General features: G+C 39.3%; 2 protein-coding genes across 2 annotated transcripts; one reads left to right on the top strand and one right to left on the bottom strand.

Moving 5' to 3' along the window:
- Positions 1-11: 11 nt before the first annotated feature.
- On the bottom strand, positions 12-6,329 carry cdkn1d (cyclin-dependent kinase inhibitor 1D). Its single transcript, XM_054624495.1, has 3 exons — positions 6,145-6,329; positions 3,396-3,877; positions 12-3,256 (listed from the first exon to the last, which is right to left on the bottom strand). The coding sequence occupies exons 2-3, from the start codon at positions 3,871-3,873 to the stop codon at positions 3,198-3,200; spliced, it is 537 nt and encodes a 178-aa protein (XP_054480470.1). The 5' UTR covers positions 3,874-3,877; positions 6,145-6,329; the 3' UTR covers positions 12-3,197.
- A 9,812-nt stretch (positions 6,330-16,141) lies between these two features.
- Positions 16,142-19,619, top strand: sapcd1 (suppressor APC domain containing 1). The gene is made up of 4 exons (XM_054624975.1): positions 16,142-16,381; positions 18,688-18,858; positions 18,951-19,106; positions 19,347-19,619. The coding sequence occupies exons 1-4, from the start codon at positions 16,283-16,285 to the stop codon at positions 19,434-19,436; spliced, it is 516 nt and encodes a 171-aa protein (XP_054480950.1). The 5' UTR covers positions 16,142-16,282; the 3' UTR covers positions 19,437-19,619.
- Positions 19,620-21,180: the final 1,561 nt, after the last annotated feature.

The raw sequence follows: 21,180 nt of genomic DNA, 5'->3' as shown, positions 1-21,180 counted from the left end.
CTATCATCTTCATCAATGTTATGAGGCGTGTTCCTTATGTTAAACCAAGAGTAATGGAGCTGAAAAATGAGACACCTGCACCTCTGCTGTCTCTGAACCTGCCAAATGTAATGGAATATAAATTGAAATGTATGCGGAATGTATAACACTATCTGTGTCATATTTGTTGTTTTATTTTTATTGTGTACTTTTTCAGTTTTAACTAATGTAAATGCAGATTATCATTTTAAATAAATGTAAGTGACATTTTGCACACTGAGTTATATACGGAATATTTATGATAAAACACTAATGGTATAGGTGAAATTGCTTCTTTAATTATTTTGGTCTTGTAACTAGTGTTTCCTTACTGAACTTCCTTTTATAATAGCTTCTAGTTGATAGAATTGAATTCAGACAAACTATTACCAAATGATTGACTTTGTGCGCAGTGTTACATTTAAACCACCAGGGGGTGCCAATAATCAATAAACCTCACAGTGGAAACAAAACTTCAGACCATTATTTTGTAGTTTGTATCAATCTTATTCATCATTTTATTATTTGAGCACGCTCTAAGAAATCAAAAAATATGAAAGGTAACAGCGCACCAACAACCCAGAAATATATTTTCTTTACAAATATCATCAAAAAGGATATGATTCTGATCCCAAACATATCCACTTCTTACATGTTGCAAGGGTACATAAACCAGCATTAAATTACAATAAAATTATGACAAATGTTGTACAAAGATTATCTTTCATTCATGCATGTACAAAGTTACAACAGAAACACACAACACTTCGATATAGCTGCAACTGTGATTTAGGAAAGCAAAGTCTGCTTGGCAGTGAGACACTAACAGATCAAGCTTGATATTTATCCTTTTAGATTTCCTTGATTTATTTTTATTTTTCCACCTACTGTACTTGAGGAAGACTAACAAGATACAGAAACAATGTAATAAACACATGTATAAACTGTTTCTAACAGTCTGATTTGAGGGGGAAAAAAAGATTTTATTAATTTAAAATGTCAAATGTCTAATCTGTGTCTCAGTTTCTCAGCGAGTATTTGTATTTTTTCTTTTTTAAAGATTACCAAAAAAAATGTTCTCTTGTCAGAACTGTTTAAAGTAGTGCAAAGATATAGTTTCGTAAATAACAATTAGTAAGTTATACCAAAAAACATAGGGACTTTAAAATGATTTCCCTACAGAACAAAATAAGTTAATATAGACTGAAAGTTTTGTCTGAGAAGATAGGTGCACACAAACATTTACTCTCACACACATAGATAAGTTGTCATAAAAACTATTTCAAAAAGCCGGGTTTGCTATTTTAAGATCTGTGAAATATCACCTTGTTGGCCCATGAAAGAATAACATGATTATGAGCAACTCCTTTCATGCTGATTAATCGCAGAGATCGAGGCGCTTGGTTCATGAAAGAGAGACTGAGAGACTTGAGCGTGTCTGAATCGCACGCCACTTGTCTGGCTGGAGAAATTCTTTGTTCTGAGACATTTTCCCTTATTAAAGTTTGTCCCTTTTCCTTATGGGGAAGCAAAGTGAGGCAGAGCGACAACAAAAGCTGCCTGCCTGCCTGCCTGCCCGCAGCTAGGCCCCGCTCTGACACACTGACTCTTTTACCTGATGTGAAACTCGACACCTAGCGCTGAACCTCGACAGCTTTTACCACAACAATATTATAAGAGCCCAACCCCCCTTTGTTTCTGTCTCTCTGTCTCTCTTTCGCCTGTAGACGCAAACAACACGACCTCTGTTGGTTTTGTTATTTCGCATGTAACTTGTACGCAATTTGTACCATTGGATGAGGTAGTAAGAGTGGATTAATCCTGGTTATGGCTTTTTATCCATATTAGGGAAAAGAAGTAGGCACATCCTATTTGAGTCACCAAAATTGTAAATTGGGCAGTTGTGGCATGTTAACACAATATATTTGAATATCTTGACTTGTTTGAGGCCTTCTGTGACCCAAAATTACTCAGACACTGAGTGACTGGGTGTGTTTCTAATTTAATGGCAAAGCAATTTCTCTTTGGTTCAACTGAGTTTGCTGCTACAACTGTTGCAACCCGTGAAAAACCTTCACCAAACCAACACCTTCGGTCACTAACAATTAAATGCATGTACGCACAGACACCTATAGAACGGTACGGAGACAGAAAAAGTGAAGCAGCTAGACTCTTCATACTTAAAAAAACAAAAAAAAACAAGAGGTTTGGATTCCTCTGAGCTGCAACACAGTGATAAAACACCTGGAAAAAGAGGCATATTTAGCCCCCTACAAGTGGAAAATGCTACATTATTACAAGCATAAAGCTGGAAACATACAAGTAAATAAGGTATGTTCTGGTCTGCTGCCAAATTAAATATAGATTTTTACAGCCCCATTATGCAAATAAAGCAATGCACAAAAGGGAATATGATTTGCAATTTATATATTTTTTGTTTTCATTAAATGCCATTATTTTTAGGTGGCAATGGTGGAATTGCAGATGACCTATCTTCGTGAATAATAAATAAATAGTCCCACAGAAATTGAAGTCACTGTTGGACAGATACGGCCGCATTACCTCATTGCTGAACCTCCACCGTTGACCTTTGCCCCGGAGCTAATCACAGGCGCGCTGCCAAATTTTGAGCCGAGGGTGAGATTTTGACCCCTGGCTTGACTCGTGCTATCCGAGCCCCGGGGGGAGACTAAAGGCTAAGTGTGGTGCGAGGCCAGGAATAGTAACTCATTTAATCAGAACCTCTTATGACTTTTAGCAAGAGGGAGAGAAAAAAAAAAGAAAGTTGAGGACTGAGGTTAAATACTATCCAAGACCCGTTCAGAAGATAATGAACCTCTTTTCTGTTATTAACAGTGCATTCAAAATAATTTCACAGTATAGTCAAGAGCTAAGGAAAACATTATGTAGAACATGTATAATATTTAAAATTCGCATCAAAAACCGTTCCTACAGACTGAGCTAGATTAACTAGGAATATGGTAGCTTCCTTGTGCTGAAAACTTAAGGTATACGGTGTCAGAGGAGTTTGTAAAGCTCGTGCTGAATGAGCTTGTTTACAGCCATTTACAAATTGCTACAAATATATATACATATGATATGACACATATCTGTGTGAGGTGATGTGCAGAGGGATGTCGACCACTAAGTGATCCTCCTCTGGGTCTGGTTGTGCTTTTCTACTGACGAGAAGATGCTTTGTCATGCAGAAGCTTCCTTTTCTTCACCTTGAAGAAATCTGGATAGTGAAAGAAGACAGTTCAAAGTCAGGAAAAACACTTAGTCTCAAAATGATCATTAGGGGAAAAAATAAAAACAGTGTTACAGGATAAGTTTGACTCAAATGTGGAAATGTGTAACATATTTGGTGGACTGACCTGTGATGGCAGACTGTTTGCGTTTTCTGTGCCGTTGAATCGGGTAGCAACCCCTCGTGGTCACCTCAAGGTATTCATCACCAGATCCGGACGAGCTGCTGTACCATGGCGAACCCTCACCAGACGAAGACGATGTCCGACTTTCGGACACTGGACGCGGCGCAGGCCTAACCGTGCAGCTGTGGTAAACCGCTGGCACGTCCTGGTACCTTAGCTCCTCCCACTTGAAGTTGGAGCCCTCCTCTGGCTTTTCGCTCAGGAAATCAAAGTTCCAGTGCTTTCTGGCCACCTCCAGGTTCCTGCTGAGCAGCCGCTGGAAGTCCTGCTGCAGCTGCTGGTGGTCCACGGGCCCGAAGAGGTTCCTCCGCACCGGCCCCACCTTCAATTTCAGGGCCTCAATGCCCCCCAGGCTTGAGAGCTCTGACTCAGATGCCGTAGCTGGTCCTGCCGTTGATGTTGATGGAGAGGCCATCGCCATGTCCCTGTTAGAGAGCAACACAGAGTGTTAGAGGGGGGTCAGCAGGTCGACTGTTAGGCCTGCAGAGTTTTATTGAGGTGTGATCTTTTTTATTTTTTTTTATTGCCATGAGTACTTACTTAAAACACACAGGCAGTATCTGCCCTCTGGGGTGCCTTTTTATGTTTTATGTGATCAAATACATGTGTGCCCTAACCCACTGAGTAATTACTGCAGCAACAGGTAACTGAACCAACACCAAATAAATCTCGTACAAAATTCACTGCCCTGCCGTGTCAAAGTGAACCTGATTCTCCACCTGCTCTGGTGTCTGCCAGTCAAAGATCACCAGTAAAGGTCAGCAGGTCAAAGAGAAAAAAAGTCCCCATGTGGGCCAGGAATGTTTCCCATATACCCACAATTAATTAGAGCAATACTGTTGAATTCTGAGATTGATTTCTACACTGGTAATTGATAATCTACCATGCTTCTCCAGCTTTATTGTATCCCATTCTGCAGTACCTCTATGTAGATACAGTTTTAATCCTAACCACATCCCTTGCTGACTGTACTATCTGGGCCTCAGTGCTTTATCTGCTGCGTGTGTGCAGTAAAATATGATGATGCATGTTTTCTGGGATGGGCAGTTACTACTGTGGAGCTGAGAGATGTATAGTTTTGCTGTTGATACTATTCAAGGTCTCAAAAGTTATATTTTGTTGATTTTAAATGTTGCAAACAGGTGCAGATTTCTGAACTAAATTATTTTATTGTGTTAAATCAATAAGAAAGTCTTCTGCCCGTTTGACCATCATATCTACATTATTTTTTATTTCTCTCAAAGACCTAATACCCAGCAAAGCTAGAAAACATAGTGAACGGGCCCTCAGCATCCCCATAGGTAATTTCAACTAGTTTATGGTAACAGGATTAACTGCAAATTTGTGCAGTGGAATGCTTTACGAACAGACAATATTAACTGCATTCATTAGGGCCCTTAAGTGGATCTGTTTGTTGAGGGGCCCCGTGTCAAATCCTTCAAACTGCACCACTGAGTTAATATTGATTATTACATTGTGCATATTATACTTTAATAAATGTGCATCTTATCAAATAATTACAGCTTAATTTGTGGACAAAGGGTGTGGGACTTTGAAAAGGTTCCCCACAGTGGGTTAATCCAGCCCTGTCCCAACAACCTCTAGTTTAGATAGACTGTACAAAAATACCAATATTTATACACAAAATATTGTAGTATTCGGGGGCCATTCGTTATATCGGCGTAATAAGTTAAACCACAAAAAAGGATAAATGTGTAGTGTGACTTTTCCAGAAACGCCCACATGTCTTATCAGATCAGCTTGAAGTCAGAAAAACAAAAACACCCCCATAGGGGTGAGAGGGGGGGCAAAGCGTTGCGCAAGTGTTTGACATCTACATTATAGCCAGAAAGAGCACTTGTACCAGTCAAATAGCCTGAAATGTTACGACATCTGTCCATCCATTTATCCTTTTTAATAAAAACGTGTGTTAAAAACCAAAAGCAAACACTAATGCATTATGCTAAAGTACATACTACTCTAATCACGTGCAATAATAGAGTTTAAACCGCACAACTTCAATTTCCTCGTTTCTGTTTCGTTCAGAGTTGTGTATATATGCACATACATCAAAAGACTTGATGTAATAACACGCAAAAACCAAAACCATAATTGCTTTCTTTCACCAACTCTGCGAGTGAAAGTTGTTTGCGTCAAAAAGAAATGTAAGTGGGCGAGGCATGCAGACCGTGGTACCGTGGTCTGTCCACACTGACAGAAACACCCTGAACAAACTACTCCAGTTACAAATGAACAAACTACGGCCGCAACCGCATCTTAACAACGTGCAATGTAGAACAAAAAACAGCAGAAAGTTCACTGAAAGGCAGAGTTTAAATGCGCAGTAAAACACGTCGTGACGCAGATCAGATTCGTTGCGGATGTCGGTCAATGAGATGCGACACAAACAGTGCGCATCTTGTCAAATTACACACACACACACACACACACACACACACACACACACACGCATTTGAATATCACAATAAACAACAAAATAGGATTAATGAGCAGTGACACAGGCATTGACTCGTTTAACGCAGTGGAAACCCACTAAAACGAACAAACTTAACATTTACGCAAACCAAATCTAACATAAATTAAAACAAGAATGCGCGAAAAAATTTACTATAATGATGTCAAGCCACGATTAAAATAAATAAAAAAAAAAATAGGATTTATTCGCTCTTACCATCAGCGTCAATATATAAAAGTTTCCCGAAAATTGAGCTTCACGTATCGAGCTCCTCACAATTCATCCAGCCGGAGAGGACTGAAGTGTTTCTGACAGCTCCGTGGAAACGAAACAGTGTCGCGTTGAGAGGTGTTTTCGTCCCACTACACCCACGGGAGGGTCCTCCTTGTCACCTTATCTGCGACGTGTTTGTAGTGGACTCAGAGGACAGCGGGGACGTCCTACTAGAGGACTCGGTCACGTGGTTCCCATCAAAACAGCCATGAGGTAAACACCACAGGCGAGAATCCGTATGACAATTGAACGCAACACCAACTATGGATGCTTGTTAATTGCTGCAAAACATAAGTGCACAGAAATTTGCAAAAATGCACGAAAAGAAAAGTGTTATAACTGCAGCTATTGAGGTATAAAAGTGTAAATAATGATTATAAGTCGTTTCTTACTCTGCTATCATAATGCAAAAATCCCCTGATTTAGTCTGCTCCAAACCTATTGCTCGTCCTACTTCTCCCTCAGAGGGACTAGAAGTAGGTTAAATATCTCAGCATTGGCGGCCATTTCCCCCCTTCACCCTCAAATGTGACACACACATGGTGTAGTGCTTGCATCACGTTTTGTTTTGGCACCCTGCCCTCCTGCTTAAGTCACGTTGAACTGCAACGTGAGCGGTGAGCGGGAAAGTCTACTGCAGGTTTACCATATCCACATTTGGATATATGGGCTGATTAGTTTCTATGAGCTGGAAGCAAAACACTCAAACTCCCAGAATGCCTCGACCATGTGCAATTGGTGGCTAAATGGAAGAAGGGATTAGGAAACATTGCTCTTCTCTATTTATAACTGGAAAATGAGTTTATGACTTCTCGACCTCTGCATTGACTTATGCCTTGAAATGAAAAATCTGAATCACATGAATCAATTTAGAAAATATAATTATTTTCCACTGCTAAAGAAAAAGACTAATCACTCACTAATTTACCAATGATTTTTCTGTTTAATTCATTTTTTCCCCCTTTTTTTAATTAATCAATTTTATCACCATGAATATTAAACTCCTCTCCTTCCTTTCTTACTAAAACTTTTTTCCCTCAAACTCTTTAGACCAGTGGTTCTCAACCTTTTTTCAGTGATGTACCCCCTGTGAAATACTTTTTTAGCCAAGTACCCCCTAACCAGCACAAAGCATTTTTGGTTGAAAAAAATATGTAATACTAAGCGCTCTGCCATCAGTGTCTGATTTATTAAACTGTCAACACTGACGATTGCATTGTTGCATTAAATTCAGTTTATGAACTTACACTTATATTTTATTGAATATTTATTAAATAACAATTTTTAAAGGATTTTTGAATGGATGCTAATTTTAAATATATTTTTTAAAAATCTCACGTACCCCCTGGAGTGCCTTCACGTACCCTCAGGGGTACACGTACCCCCATTTGAGAACCACTGCTTTAGACCAATCTTAATTTCCAATTCTTAAATGGCTGCTGAAAGGCTTTTGCTTATTACATCATGTTGGCTCTCGATAACCGTTCCTACACCTATTATAACACATTTCAATCTTTCCATAACTATTATGAAATGCTGTAGGCATTCTTCTTTCCTATTGTATTTGATAAATAGGTTATCTAGCTCTACAGTAACACAGTAGAAGCCGGTTGACGCTCCTCACACAGAAAGGTTATTCCAGGTTTTACACACAGTCACTTACATTTTTCACACATTAGTCATCGTCTGGACAGTCTCATAATGATTTCCCCGTTTATACACTGCAAATGTAGGCCAGCGTTTCTTCACATGGTTTATGAAAAGCACTGCTTAAATAATGTCAATGCAGCTAGCAGCAATATTGGAGAGCTCATTGTTTGTGTGCTCTGTGTGTGACCATGCCTGACAGAGACTTGAAGTAATGACGTCATCACCATGGAATGTTCCTCGGTTGAAAAAAAGTTATTTTCACAATATTATCAAAAGTTCAACAACTAGGTCCCTGAACTACACAATGCAGATCTAAACCCATGGACTTCAATACTTAATTATTGAATGGTGAGGACATGTATGAAAGTTATTAGGGTTGGGGTTTGAACCCTATATTTGACATTTTAAGAAGCAAGACCTAAATCAATATATCAACAAGTCTACCAAATTAACAAACTACGGACTTTGAAATACATTCTTTGAAGGACACAGAGAAAGGATTTAACACCCCATCATTAGGATGACGTGACTTGTCTGTACCTTCCAAAACGGTTACAAACCACAGCTGAAGAATTAAAAAAAGTTTTTATGATGTGACATCACTATTTAGGTTTGGTTAGGATTAGTCACGAAAACAACTTGGTTTGGTTTGGGGAAACATCATGGTTTGGTTAAAAATACTTCTTTGCTCACAGCTAGAAGAGCTTTGTCGTCATGGTAACAACAACAAACACTTGAAGGTAAAGGTTAGGGCACAATCGAACGGATGCAGCGTTGACTGTCGGTAGAGTAGACAACATACAAACAGCCGCCTCTCATGTTAAGTAGGATGTGTTGTTGACCCATCAATGGACTTGTCACTCTATAACAACATCACCTTACTTCCCGTCATAATTAGTCATTATTTTAAAATATCCCAAATTGCAAGTTAGGGGTGGAATAAGCAATTGCCAAAAACATGAAAGTAAAGGAGACTGTTGGCGAAGTAAAAAAAATTGCTTTCTTTAAAATCACTACTAAAGATATTATGGTTTTATTAGATATAGTTACTGCAATTGTCAAGTGGAAAATAAAGCCCTGATACAGATACTTGATTGTTGTCCTCTATACAACCAACTTAAAGCACCTTTATGGTCCATTGTGCACACATAAATAAGAATTTTAGACAAAAGTAATTTGATGTTCAACAGGGAGAAATAATACATACATTTTCCTTTTCTGTTCCCCCTAATATTTTCCCTATATATAAAAAAACATGGGATGATAGTTGTTGGATGAGCTGTTCCTCTACTTTCATATCCAAAGTTGTATTGTTTTCTTACAAGCCAAGGTATTTTAGGTCTCTCCCATCGTGACACATAATAGTCCATTAGGGTTGTGCCCCAGTTCCCCTTAATCCCTACAAATCTTTGTGTCAAGAGGCCTTAATACGCCATCATATTCGAGGATTCACCAGCAGACAATGAGGCCAAGGCGGCATGATACCTCACTGTTTTGTCAGCTCTCTGACCTGTATTTACAGTCAGTTTATTGTTCGACATCAAATTCCTAATCCTCTTCTTTTTTGTCTTCAGTGTTGTGTGCGTTTTGGTGTAACCCCCTCCTCCTCCCATCCTTAATCCTGTGCTGTTAGTTACAGTTTGTTACAGTCATTAGGCCCATTGTCTCCCCTCCACGGTCAGTGCCCCTTGAATACATCAGCTTGTTTGTAAAACAAGTCACACAGTTCAATGTGACTCGGGTGAGAAGACTGGTGAACTGTCTTGGTGGGTCTTGTGCTAGCAACAAAAAAAAACAACAGTTCACCTCTTTTCACTGAGTCGTAAAACAAACAAAGGGACTAACAGAGAAGCCATTAGAAGCTGACCATGCATATCATACAACTGCAGGCAGTGTTTTACAAGTGTTGGTAGTGTGAATCATTTGGAAATGATTCGTAACGTAATGGTTTTGAGGACATTTATCAGATAAGAGACAATAAGAACAATATAGCTTCATGTAAGGATGCTGCTCGGAAAAATAAGGAAAGCTTATGCAAAATGAAGTAAAGACTAACTAAAGGTTGATGTATCAATATGAAGTCATTTTAATAACTGATTTAGAACCAGAGTTAGAGAAGATCGATACCTGTCTGATGTCTGTGTGCTTAATAAGAAGCTGAAGCCAGCAGCTGGTTATCTTATCCTCAAATAAAGACTGGAGTCATGGGTGAAAAAGCTAGCGTGTTTTACCAAAATCTACCTACCAACACAACTAAAGCCCACAAATGAACACTTCAAATCTCATTGTATAATCTGCACAAAAAACGAAACTTTGAAAAACAACCGTAATAACCCAATATCATTAGTAAAACTTAGTGCCTCACTGTGTTGTTTTGAGATAGAATGCTGTTTGGTTTAACGCGGAGTGAGGCAGAGTTTTTATTAAGCTGCAGGTCAAAGGTCGTTGGCTAAAAAAAAAGCTTGAAACCGAGAGTTTGGTGCTGGAGATGCTTTTTAGAGAACCACCAAGAGGATGTATGCCAGTGTCATTTCAGCAGGAAGTGTCTGTGGTGAATGGGGAATCTGTGATGGAGAGAGCAGAGACGAACAGAGGAGAGGAAGTTGTTGGTTCACAGGTGCAGTATGGGGGTTTCCACATCCTTCTGCCCTTCACTTGCGGAAGCAAATACTGAGAAAAGACTCACCGCAGACAGTAGATAGTTCCGTCAATCGAAATTTACTGACGCACCAAAACAAATTACGAGCAAGGAGAATAAGGGTGCATACGATAGATTGTAATCTGCCTCAAAACAAACTGTGCATGATAGTTGTAAAGGATGCCTGCAGGCTAAACCGGTGCAGAAGCCAAGTTATGCGCAGTAGGAGTATGACAAACTAACTAAACAATAAGCATGGATCATTTAAATGACTATATTTAAATGTGTAGAACAACCTAAATACCCACTGAATATATAGTCAATTTAATGCTATTTAAACAGCAATTGTCTAATCTAGTTATAGTTTGTCCTTCAGATTTACAGAGATTTAAATACATAGCGGGTAGTAATTTATCATCCAGACTGGGAGACACAATGCAACTTTTTCTGCTTTTTTATATATCCAAGTGCAAGCCATCTGCGGGATGTAAAACAAATTTTGGGACTTTGTGAGGGGGATGGGGGAGATAAAGAAGGCGGTGAACCCAAAAATTAAGTCACACACATATACACACACGCACAAAACGTACACGTCCTTCATACATATGTGGGAGAAGTTTCCATGGGAGTATTCGCCCAGCTGTGGAGGCCACAGGTGGGGTCATGGGGGAGGGCGGAGGAGTGAGCCGTATTCTGACTTCATGTGTGTGTCTATGTTTGTGTGTATGTGTGTATGTGTGCTGGATAGGGCAGGGCCTGCACGACTTTTGGGTGCAGGGAGAGCGAGGCAGCTCGCTGGCAGATGGATATTGTCAGGGGTTCACCAGGGGAGCTTGCATGTCAGGGTGAACGGGTTTAAGATGAAATGTGCCCAAGGAGACCCTGACTGAATGTGTTTGTTTTTTGTGGGGTGTCCCTCAGGGGCGGGCCTGGGGGGTGCCGGTGTAACATAAAGATTGAGGTCTCAGATTAATTTTCTTTTGAGCAGTGGTAGGCCAGTGAGTGTGTGTAGCCCTCATGCATCCATCTGTATGACTGTAAAGCACTTCTTGTCCTTTTGAAGGGCAGCCTGTGCTTTCTTGGCCGTAACACGGTGTTCTCTGAAAATACAGTTTTTTTGCAGAGAGTGTTTGTGGGCGTGGGGGGGGGGGGGGTTGAAGGGCGTAGCGTGGCGGGTGTAAATCGATCCTTTGTTTTCGTCCCTGCGTGATCCTGAGAGGGACTTGATTTGGTCCCACTCGAGTTACTTTGAGACGAGTTCAATGTCAAAACTTGGGAGAAAGGCAAAGGAATGTCTGACATATGAAAATATGTAAAGATCAACTAAAACGTATTTATTTTGACAAAAACAAAGTGATTTTTTCCCCTACAAAATGTATCAAATGCTACTGGCAAATAAAACCCGCTCTCCCCTTATATTGTAAATGCCTAATTTCAATGCAACATAATGCAAAAAAAGTACAGTAATGATACTAATAATCTTAGCTCTTTGAAAAACACACTGTATCTGTCATTCATAACACCAGGATGTTCGGGTCACACATCTGTTTCTGCTCCATGCAGCTGAGGTGAAAAGGTGGTGTGCTTCAGCTGATGTGTTTTCGCCCTTATCTACATCTGGGGAACATCTGGTTTGCATCTGGCTCTGGCCTCGTAGCATCGGGCTGTGCATGAGCGTGACAATATGTGTGTTTGTGGGAGAAAGATGAGAAGAGGGCTCGGAGGATATTTGGTTAGTTTGTTTAGAGTTTTGGATGTGTGTGAATGTGTGTGTGCGTGACTATTTGGATGAGAGGATTAATGAATGAGTGGGCGAGCAAATGACTGCTAAACAGAGAGAGAAGTGTGTGTGTGTGATTGTGTAAGCTGGCTTCCAACCAAAACTCTTAACGTCACTTTTGGATATTTGGAGAAAAATCATGTTCTGTCACACTTCTGTACTGCTTGTTTCAACTCTTCACTGACACTACTGTCTTTGGTGTTTACGCTTAATTAAATATTCATATTTATTATGGCTGCACTACTCCAAATATAAATATTCTTAATGTCTTATAGATAATGAGTATCATATTTAGACATTTTCCCCAATTTATTCCAGCATATTTGTCATGTTTGGAAACTGAGATTTTCAACAGAATTTAAAACAAACCACTGTTCTGTTTAGATCTATTGTCCAACAGAATTTTATCGGCCAAATAAAGCAATTTTTTTTAGTTTCAATTCAGTGTGTTGATACTTTTCCAGTCTCAAATTGAGATTTCCACCACTCTATAACACGTTAAAAACTGCAATAAAAACATTTCTCAGGAGGAGGAGGTGAGTGTCTGCCTGTAATGGGGCCCCTTTGAGACGCCAGAGAGACTCACTTATTTCTTTCCCGATTGAAGTGAGTGTGTATGGGGGGTTACATATCTGGATTAGATTCCTTGAAGCTATGATCTGGAACAGTGAGCCTTGAGCGGCCAGCGCTGGCGTAGCCTGGAGGGGAGAAAGGGAGTGCCCCAACTATTATGGCCTGGAATAAAGTCTCTATTCTACCTACTTCTTCAGTTCTGTTTCACAGCACTGAATGGAGAGCTGCACTCATCACCTCCTTTATTATTTTTGAAGAGACGAATGTGTGTACCACTCTAGCTTCTTGTGTATGTGGGTCCATGTGTCATTTTCAGTCTAAGTTGTTTCGAAACTATGTATGAAAGCATGCAGTGACAACGAGAGAGAAAATTTGCGTGTGTGAAAGTGTGTGTGTGAGTGTTTTTTGTGTGAGGGGCTGAGACAGGAAACAACTGGGGGCCCACTCTCGGCCGCAAAGTAGTAGTAGGGAGTAAAAGAGTCCATATAGGGGGTAAAAGGGTGACTACAGTGTGTTTATGTAAACTTGTATGTATTTGAAATTGTATGTATTCTTATATTTTCACAATTTGTGTCACAGTGTGCACTTCCCCCTTGGGGGGCCCACAGTGGAAACTCAACATGATCAACAATGCAAAGTTTTCACTTTAAAGTGGCCTCTGTAAAGTCAGATTACTTCCCTCACATATAAACTGTGCAGAAGTTTGTTTTTTGTTCCTTTCTTTTTATCTCAACTTCTCTCTTGATTCCCAGAAAAGAGCACTAAGTGGCCTACACAACCAGCTAAAGGCATCATAGTAGAAGACACATCATTTGTGTTCATGCTATCATGATATTTCATTAGAGCTTAATTCTGGTGAAGATCATGTGTCTCGTGATGCTAGGCGGGGTCATGAGCTCCCAGCATGCTACACCTCAGAGATGCTGGAGCATAGAGAGCCATTCCTCTGTAGCAGTTTATTAACGTGTTTTGATCCAACGTCTGTTCTCAAGCTGATTGGCCTTAGGCTTGTTACACAACATGAAAATATTACAAAAAACAGTTTAGATAAGAGTCACCTACAGTATGTAATGTATACTTGTGTTGTGTAAAAGTGACCTCTCAGAGATCTTAATGTGGTCATCTTTTGAGATTCAGATGCAAGTTCGAGTTGTTTTTTTCCATGAGTTGCAGGCTGTAGAAATGTCTAAACATTGGTTGAAAATAGTTTACATACTTTTGGGGATGTCTCATGGCCCTGGATCATTGTGGTGCTGCGCCACCTGGTGTTGTGTAAGAGCTACAGCTTCACGCTTCAATGAGTATACCATATAAATTCACAAAATGTCAGCTCTGAATATTGCTTTCAACTCTTAGGCTTGCCCTCTGCTGGTGATAGATCAGGACTGCAGCTTTAAAGGGGGAAAGAAAGTCAGTGACACTATGAGTGAGTATTCAATAGATTAGGTTAAATCAGATGATTACATGTAAAGATTGTCAAGTCAATTTATATGAATAAAAACCCCTAAAGTGTTTAGTTTAGGGGTTTTACTCTACAAGTGTTTAGTCAATGGGTGGGATCTATAAACGGGGAAATCCGTTAAGATTATCTAGAGTAATAGACTGAGACCCACCCTCTGAATAATCTAAACACAGTTTGGATTGTATGTAAAGCCTCTCTCTCAGCAGCGTGCATCCTTTTAGAGGAGTCACTCACCTTGTTTTGTCCCAAGTAGCCTATTGGTCTGGATTCTACATTTCTCATAATGTGACTTAAATCATTAGAACCTCCCTGCTTGTTCATCGCCCACACATTTCAAACTTCACACACCCAGTTTGTAATGCGAAAGTCCTTTAATAGATTTTAATGTCAAGCCCTAAGTAGAGAAAACCCTGATGACATTACTGTGACAAGGGTTAATACTCTCACGTGTCAGAGCTCCTCCAGAGCCACAGAAAACATAATTGTGGAGTGTTTTTGTTGGCACTGCCTACTGCTTCCTAACCCACAATAATGAGTTGGGAAGCAAAAAGTAGCAACATTAGATTAATACTATATATCAAATACTGAAAACATGGTATTCCTGACACATTTCATTATGATGCTGTTTGCACACAACTTTGAACATACTATTTCAGATTTTTTTTTAATGCATTATGAGTACTTTCACTTTTTATACTTCATGTAATTTTTGCTTATAATACTTCTTCTTTTTATGTATCCTGAAAAAGGTTTTAATTAATGACTTGTACTTTTACATTGTTGTTTTGGTACTTTTATACAAGTAAAGGATGTGAGTAGTTCTTTCACTAATGTACCAGTGTTTAACTGTGATCATGTTCTACACCGTAACTTTAACTCTGTTATTTTTTTTACATTTTTGGGGCTGAATCTTCATATTCTTCCTCATAAATCTCAGTAAGCTTAAAACTTGCCAACAGTGTTGCTGAGGATTCATCCGATTGGTCTAAAAGCCCGTTCGGCCTGAGGCAGTAATAAAAAAAATATGTGCCATTGATGTTCTTTGCTGGCATTGATCAGCTGAACAGCTGAGCCATGATAGTAATGATGTTAGTGTCACTGCAACGCGGCTGAAATCCATGAGGCGCTCCACCCTCCGCCTTCCACCCTGCTCTCAGAACTGTACTTGACTACTCTGTTTGTTTGTCTTAACTGCTTAACTCTGTTGCTATAATGTCCACACTGGCACGCACTCCTCGCTCCCAGGTTATGTCACATTCCAGGCAACATGTCGGGACAGTGCTCACCTGAAACTAGGAGGAATACAATCACATACACCCTCTTTTCATTCAACGAGAGGAATGTCATGTTTCACCTCTAGTTACAGGATGACATGATTCCTTCTGAATTCTGCCCTTGACCAGACAAAACCTGTGAAACTGAGATTGTTTTTCCTCCTGTCCTTCTTGTATAGCTGAGATTTAGAGTTGAACAAGGTTTTCATCCAAAATACACAAGTTTGATCACACCTGTATCCTCCTCTCGAATCTTCCACCCACAGCTCTGCTTTCATATTTCCTGCCACTCACTGTTGTCGTTCCTTCTTTTTTTTTTTTTTTTTTATCCTGTATGGCCAGTTTCACCTTCTTTCCACCCCATCTCTCACTTTGTATCACTGTATGTTGATTGACCAGTCATGGCAGTGACATGTGGAATTTTTCATTACCTCGCCTCAGGGGGAACCAATGCTGCCTGTGCCTGTGTATCGTGCTGCTTTTTTTTCCAGCCCCTGCCTACTCTTTTTCTCTCTCTCTCACACACACACACACACACACACACACACACACACACACACACACACACACACTGTCATTCTCTCTCTCTCTCTCTGTTGTAATATTGTGAGTCAGCCGGTGGCGAGCTGGGGTTTGTTGTTTGTTATTCATCCAGCTGTATGGGGCAACAGTAGTAGTAGCTGTCAGTGACTGATCTCCTCCACATGGCCCGTCGTCCCCCCGGCTCTGGCTCCTACACCGTGGTTATCATCCCGCTCAGGACCGGTCTCTACAGCCTGGACGCACTACGCTTCTACCTATGGGTGAGGAGGCAACTTGTGTGTTAGTGTGTGTGTGTGTGTTTGTCTAGGGGGAGGTAGGGGCGTTCATGTGATTGATTCTAATCAGCTGCATCTCATGGTGTCTTTGTTGTGTGTGAATTTAAGTGGTATTCTCCTGAGTGAGTGCCGTGTGTACACACATTACTCACATGGGTTTGTTTCCAAGTTTTCAGCACAATTGACAAACCATAGAGGCCATGTAGGTTAAAACGCTAATCATACATCTTCTGTTAAAAAATATGTGATTCATTACTCAAAGTTAAGCATTTACTGCTTCTCCAGTCTGTGTAAGTGTCACCAGTTGGTACATTTGGCCAAGGTACATTCCCATGACCTTGTCTACTCCTCTGTAATGTGGAAATATGATTTAAATGAGTAGTTTGAGTCACATGGTAAAAAAGGATGTACTATTTTTCTATTTGAATTCATATTAAATGGGAAACAAAATTTAGACAAAGTTGATTTGAGGCATACATGTTTATACACAGAACTGTATATAAACATGTATGGTCTCTCAAATGTGTAATTCAAATGACATCTATTGAAATCATAGTTAAAGGTGCCGGTATGAGGGGTGCACAATACTAGAAACACCTCTGAATATAATGCAGACCAGCACAACACGACCACTACCAATGACCTGACCTCAATAATACATATATAATGTAATTACACCTCTATAGTAGTCAGAAAAACAAAATACACTCAACATTGTAGGCATCATAGAAGTTTGGATTGGATTGAATTAGATTGTGCCAGCGCACCTAATGAAGTGGCTGCTGGTTTTTTTAGACATATACTTCTATGCTGGAGTTATGTTAAATGAGAGCATTTCAAGCAATTCTTGAATTCATGACCCATTGTAAAATATGTATACATTAGATTTACATGTACATGTAAATGGTGTCAATAGAAATGCATAGTTGAAGCTATGGATTTGGAAAATGATGCGAGGCACTGCTCCTTTCATAAAAAGAGAAAATGTCAAATTTTGATTCATTATTTTGATCTTATTGATACTTATTGAGTGTTTAACTGTATTTTCTGTATCTTAGGGTCTAAATGCTGTTTTATAGCTTTCTCCACACTGCTTAGAATACATTTCTTGAAGAGAAATTCTGTATTCTTCATTTATTTGTCTTTGTTTGCCACAAAGCAAATTAAAATATATCGAGTGTAAAATTGCTGTAATCATGAACTGTATTGTTCATTTAAAAAAAAAAAAAAATTATACTAGACATTTAAGTTAAATTCTTGTAGAATCTCTATTCTCAGTCTGTTTTTCTGTCTTTGCTCCATGTCCTGGAGAGTTTTTGAAGGTTGCATGGGTGCAGCCATCTCAGTGACACATTCCCACATGTCAGGTCTGCCCCTCACAGCTTCCTGCTAAAGGCTCAATATAACCACTTTTCCATTTACTGTCAATCTATTATTATAAGTGGAGTTGTCATGTTACTCAAAGAAATATATTTGAAATTATTATGGCAGACACATAGCTGTATGATAAGATCTTATATTAAATAAAAGCTAACTGTTTTGCATATCTTAAGCTGCTAAAATGAATCATTCACTAGTGATACAATAGTGTCATGAGTTTGTAATGTTACTAGTCCATCTAATTGTTGATTGCCTTAAAATGGACAAAATGACTGTGACGTCCTGTCCTCATCCAAAGGGCGATCACCCGACAACATATGTTATGACTCCCTGCTTGTTGTAGCACTGTGAGGCTCATGTGTTTGCCCATTCAGAGTGCATGTAATGCAACTGTGTGCGGACAATAGGACTAAAGGCCTCCTGCTGCTCTGTAGATTGGCTCTGCTGATTTAAACAAAGCTTTGGGGCCTCTGGAAGACAACAGGCAGTGCTGTGATGATCACGCTGCTTCAGCTCAGCAACATCAGGGGGTTTTGATGGTCAAGGATTGTTAGTCAGCCCCCTGCTGCCATCAAAATACACATGCAAACACATGCATACCTGACTGGCTATATAGTAAAACTCGATATTTAGGATTTAATTTTTTTAAGTATTTGTATCTGCTTTGTTGGACAAGCAGACAATGGAAATGTGACGAGAAATGAAGAGATGTGACATGAAGCAAAGGTCACTGGCTGAATGTGATTACATGGTCAGCAATTCACTAAGACGCTCCACCATTTATTAATTTTGTCGTTATCCTTTCACAAACCTTATCCCGGATAATGAAGGACAATTTCAGTTTAGGTGACAAGACACTCCTAATTAAAATTCCTGTGAACCTGTTCAAGCTGTGTTCTTCCCACCCCCAGGTTAAGCATCTGAAGGACCTAGAGAAGGAGAAGGACGCTCTGTGCTCCGGCCTGGAGATTCTGGAGAAGGCCCGTCTCTGGTACCTCCAGCAGCTGGAGGAGAACAGAGCCAGGCAGAACAACATCGAGACCAAATCTGGAGTCGGCTCAGGCCAGGGAGGTGCAGCAGAGGTACAAGGCAGGGTTGGGTTCAGGGCCTCACTGACTTTACTGGACTGTCACTTGTGGTGTCTCTCACCACCCATCTGTCTGTCTCTCTACAGGCCCGGTCTTGCCTCCTCAGGTCTCGTATCCAGCGGGTGAATGGCTCTCTGGGTTCTGTGATGAGTGAGCCCAATGTCACCACCGGCAGCAACCCTTGTCTGCATGACCCGGTGGCAGACAGTGACCTCCGGTGGCACAACACAGTACTGACTCAGGTAGGGACAAAAAAAATAAAAATGTCTCTCATGTTCAAGAAGGTGAAGTAAATTATTTTACTAAAAGGCTCAAATATATTTAAAAAAAAATCTGTTTGGTAATAATTTATTTTGACATAATGGGTGTTTTTTTCAATTTTAATTGATCTTTACAAACAGGAGATTCTTTTTTCAATAATTCTTGATTTGATTCATCTGTTGGCGTCTCTATGATATGGCAATATGTTCTTCCTTTGACAGGAAGTGAGCGACAAGAATCGTCAGATCTCCAAGTTAGAGTTGGAAAAAAACACTCTCCTCGAAAAGCTTGATGAACTGCAAACCCATTGATTGCCAGCACACATGTGTATATGCACACACATACAGGAGGTGAACTGCAAACTTACATTTCACTTCATGTCACACAGTTGCTAACTTTAACTGCTTGTAAATATATATGTAAATTAATAAATGACAGTAAAGGATGCATAATTTGCTTGTATGAGTTATTTTCAATACAAATCAGTTTTGCCGAAGCGTTGGATAACTGACTTTATAATAGAAAAGCCCTGCTGTCATTATGCACCATGAAATAGTTATTGGTGGGAAGGCTGTGGAAGCCAACAGGGGACTTTAATTGAAATGATAATGTAAATTAGAAAATGTAATTCCACAATGTTGTATAACTTTCCAATTTTATTTTTCAAATGGTTAGAAGCATCTTCATTTGACTTAAGTATTGCCTGCATAAATGTAAAATCAGGTTACATTATTTATATTTGATTAAGATGTTCAAGTTTAATTATTATTGAATATTGTCCACTGTACAGGACAGTACGACTTGCAAATATGTCAAACCGCGTTTCCCATTTTTTTGCCCATACCATTATTTGAAAATTGGATTACGCATTTTAATTTCCCCTCAAATAACATACACATGTGGAAAATTATAATACTATGCTTTTGCATTTTAACGTTTTGAGTTTAACTTGACAAGATTTCAAAGGTAAATATTGTACTTTAACTCCATGACATTTTCTCCACATCTTTAGGTAAGTTTATACAAAACATAAGGTCTGTTTATAAAATATAATGCACTGAACTTCTATGGATATGGGGACCATTCTGCATAATGAGTAATGAGAACTAATGCAACACTTCAATCTTCATGCCACTGGTTAAATCACAATTGTATTGTAACTATTGGCAATGCTGTTCAAAAGAGTTACAAAATTCACACTATTTATTGTAAGAGAAAAATTAATTGGATCCTATGAATTATTTAGTATTTACACAGTTAATGTTTAAAGAGAAATACAATTTCCACTTTTTAAGCTGAAGTGCATCAATATTTTTTTGCAGTGTACAGGTGGCAACTCTGCATCATTGTGTGTTATTATTATTATTATTATTATTATTATTATTATTATTATTATTATTATTATTATTATATTCCTTTATTGATGTGTTCCGTTACTCTTAGTTCTTCCGTTTCCGTCTCTGAATGTGGGCTCCCTGTCTCGACACGTCGCCACAACCTTTCCCGGTGGTCCCACACTGATCTAACTTCAACTGATAAACTTTATCTATCCAAGTCATCGTGCATTTTTGCGGCTATGTTTCTCCTCCACTGTACAAATATGCAGCATTAAAACACAGAAGACACAATTTGCAGACTTAATACTCTAATCTCTCTGATTGACACCCACACATGTTCTCTGATCATAATGTTTTAGCTTTTCTTTTCCTATTTCAACAAACCAAACTCTACCGCATATTGTTCAATTATTCCACTTTTGACTGCCTGTTTGAAGATGTTGTTGTTGGTCTGAGCTTTGGTGCTGTTTTACAAGTTTACAGGCATCAACTGAGAAGGTAAATAGATTTGAAAGATGACTGTTTGCAGTTTAAGCCCATTTCATAATACCTGTTGACTTAAGACAAGAACATTTTGTGGCACTTGTTTTTGATAATAAAGGAGAAAATACACTTATTGATCGAGGTGATTCCCTAACTTTATAAACTTTTTTTTCTTTCTTCTGTTTTAGATCACATGCATGCATTCGCATCAACAATACCGTTAAATTAGAGCAAT

Source organism: Anoplopoma fimbria, chromosome 23, assembly GCF_027596085.1.
Source record: "Anoplopoma fimbria isolate UVic2021 breed Golden Eagle Sablefish chromosome 23, Afim_UVic_2022, whole genome shotgun sequence".
Classification (NCBI taxonomy): domain Eukaryota; kingdom Metazoa; phylum Chordata; class Actinopteri; order Perciformes; family Anoplopomatidae; genus Anoplopoma; species Anoplopoma fimbria.
Note: the sequence above shows the minus strand (reverse complement) of the source record. Positions and strands in the feature narration are given on the sequence as shown.

What these genes read in the sequence shown, in the direction of transcription:
- sapcd1 (XM_054624975.1), top strand. Translation starts at nt 16,283, where the DNA reads ATGGCCCGTCGTCCCCCCGGCTCTGGCTCCTACACCGTGGTTATCATC. An exon ending in GCCAGGGAGGTGCAGCAGAG is followed by an intron (nt 18,859 to 18,950) that starts GTACAAGGCAGG and finishes GTCTCTCTACAG; the next exon opens with GCCCGGTCTTGCCTCCTCAG. An exon ending in ACAACACAGTACTGACTCAG is followed by an intron (nt 19,107 to 19,346) that starts GTAGGGACAAAA and finishes TTCCTTTGACAG; the next exon opens with GAAGTGAGCGACAAGAATCG.
- cdkn1d (XM_054624495.1), bottom strand. Translation starts at nt 3,873, where the DNA reads ATGGCGATGGCCTCTCCATCAACATCAACGGCAGGACCAGCTACGGCA. An exon ending in CAAACAGTCTGCCATCACAG is followed by an intron (nt 3,257 to 3,395) that starts GTCAGTCCACCA and finishes TTCACTATCCAG; the next exon opens with ATTTCTTCAAGGTGAAGAAA.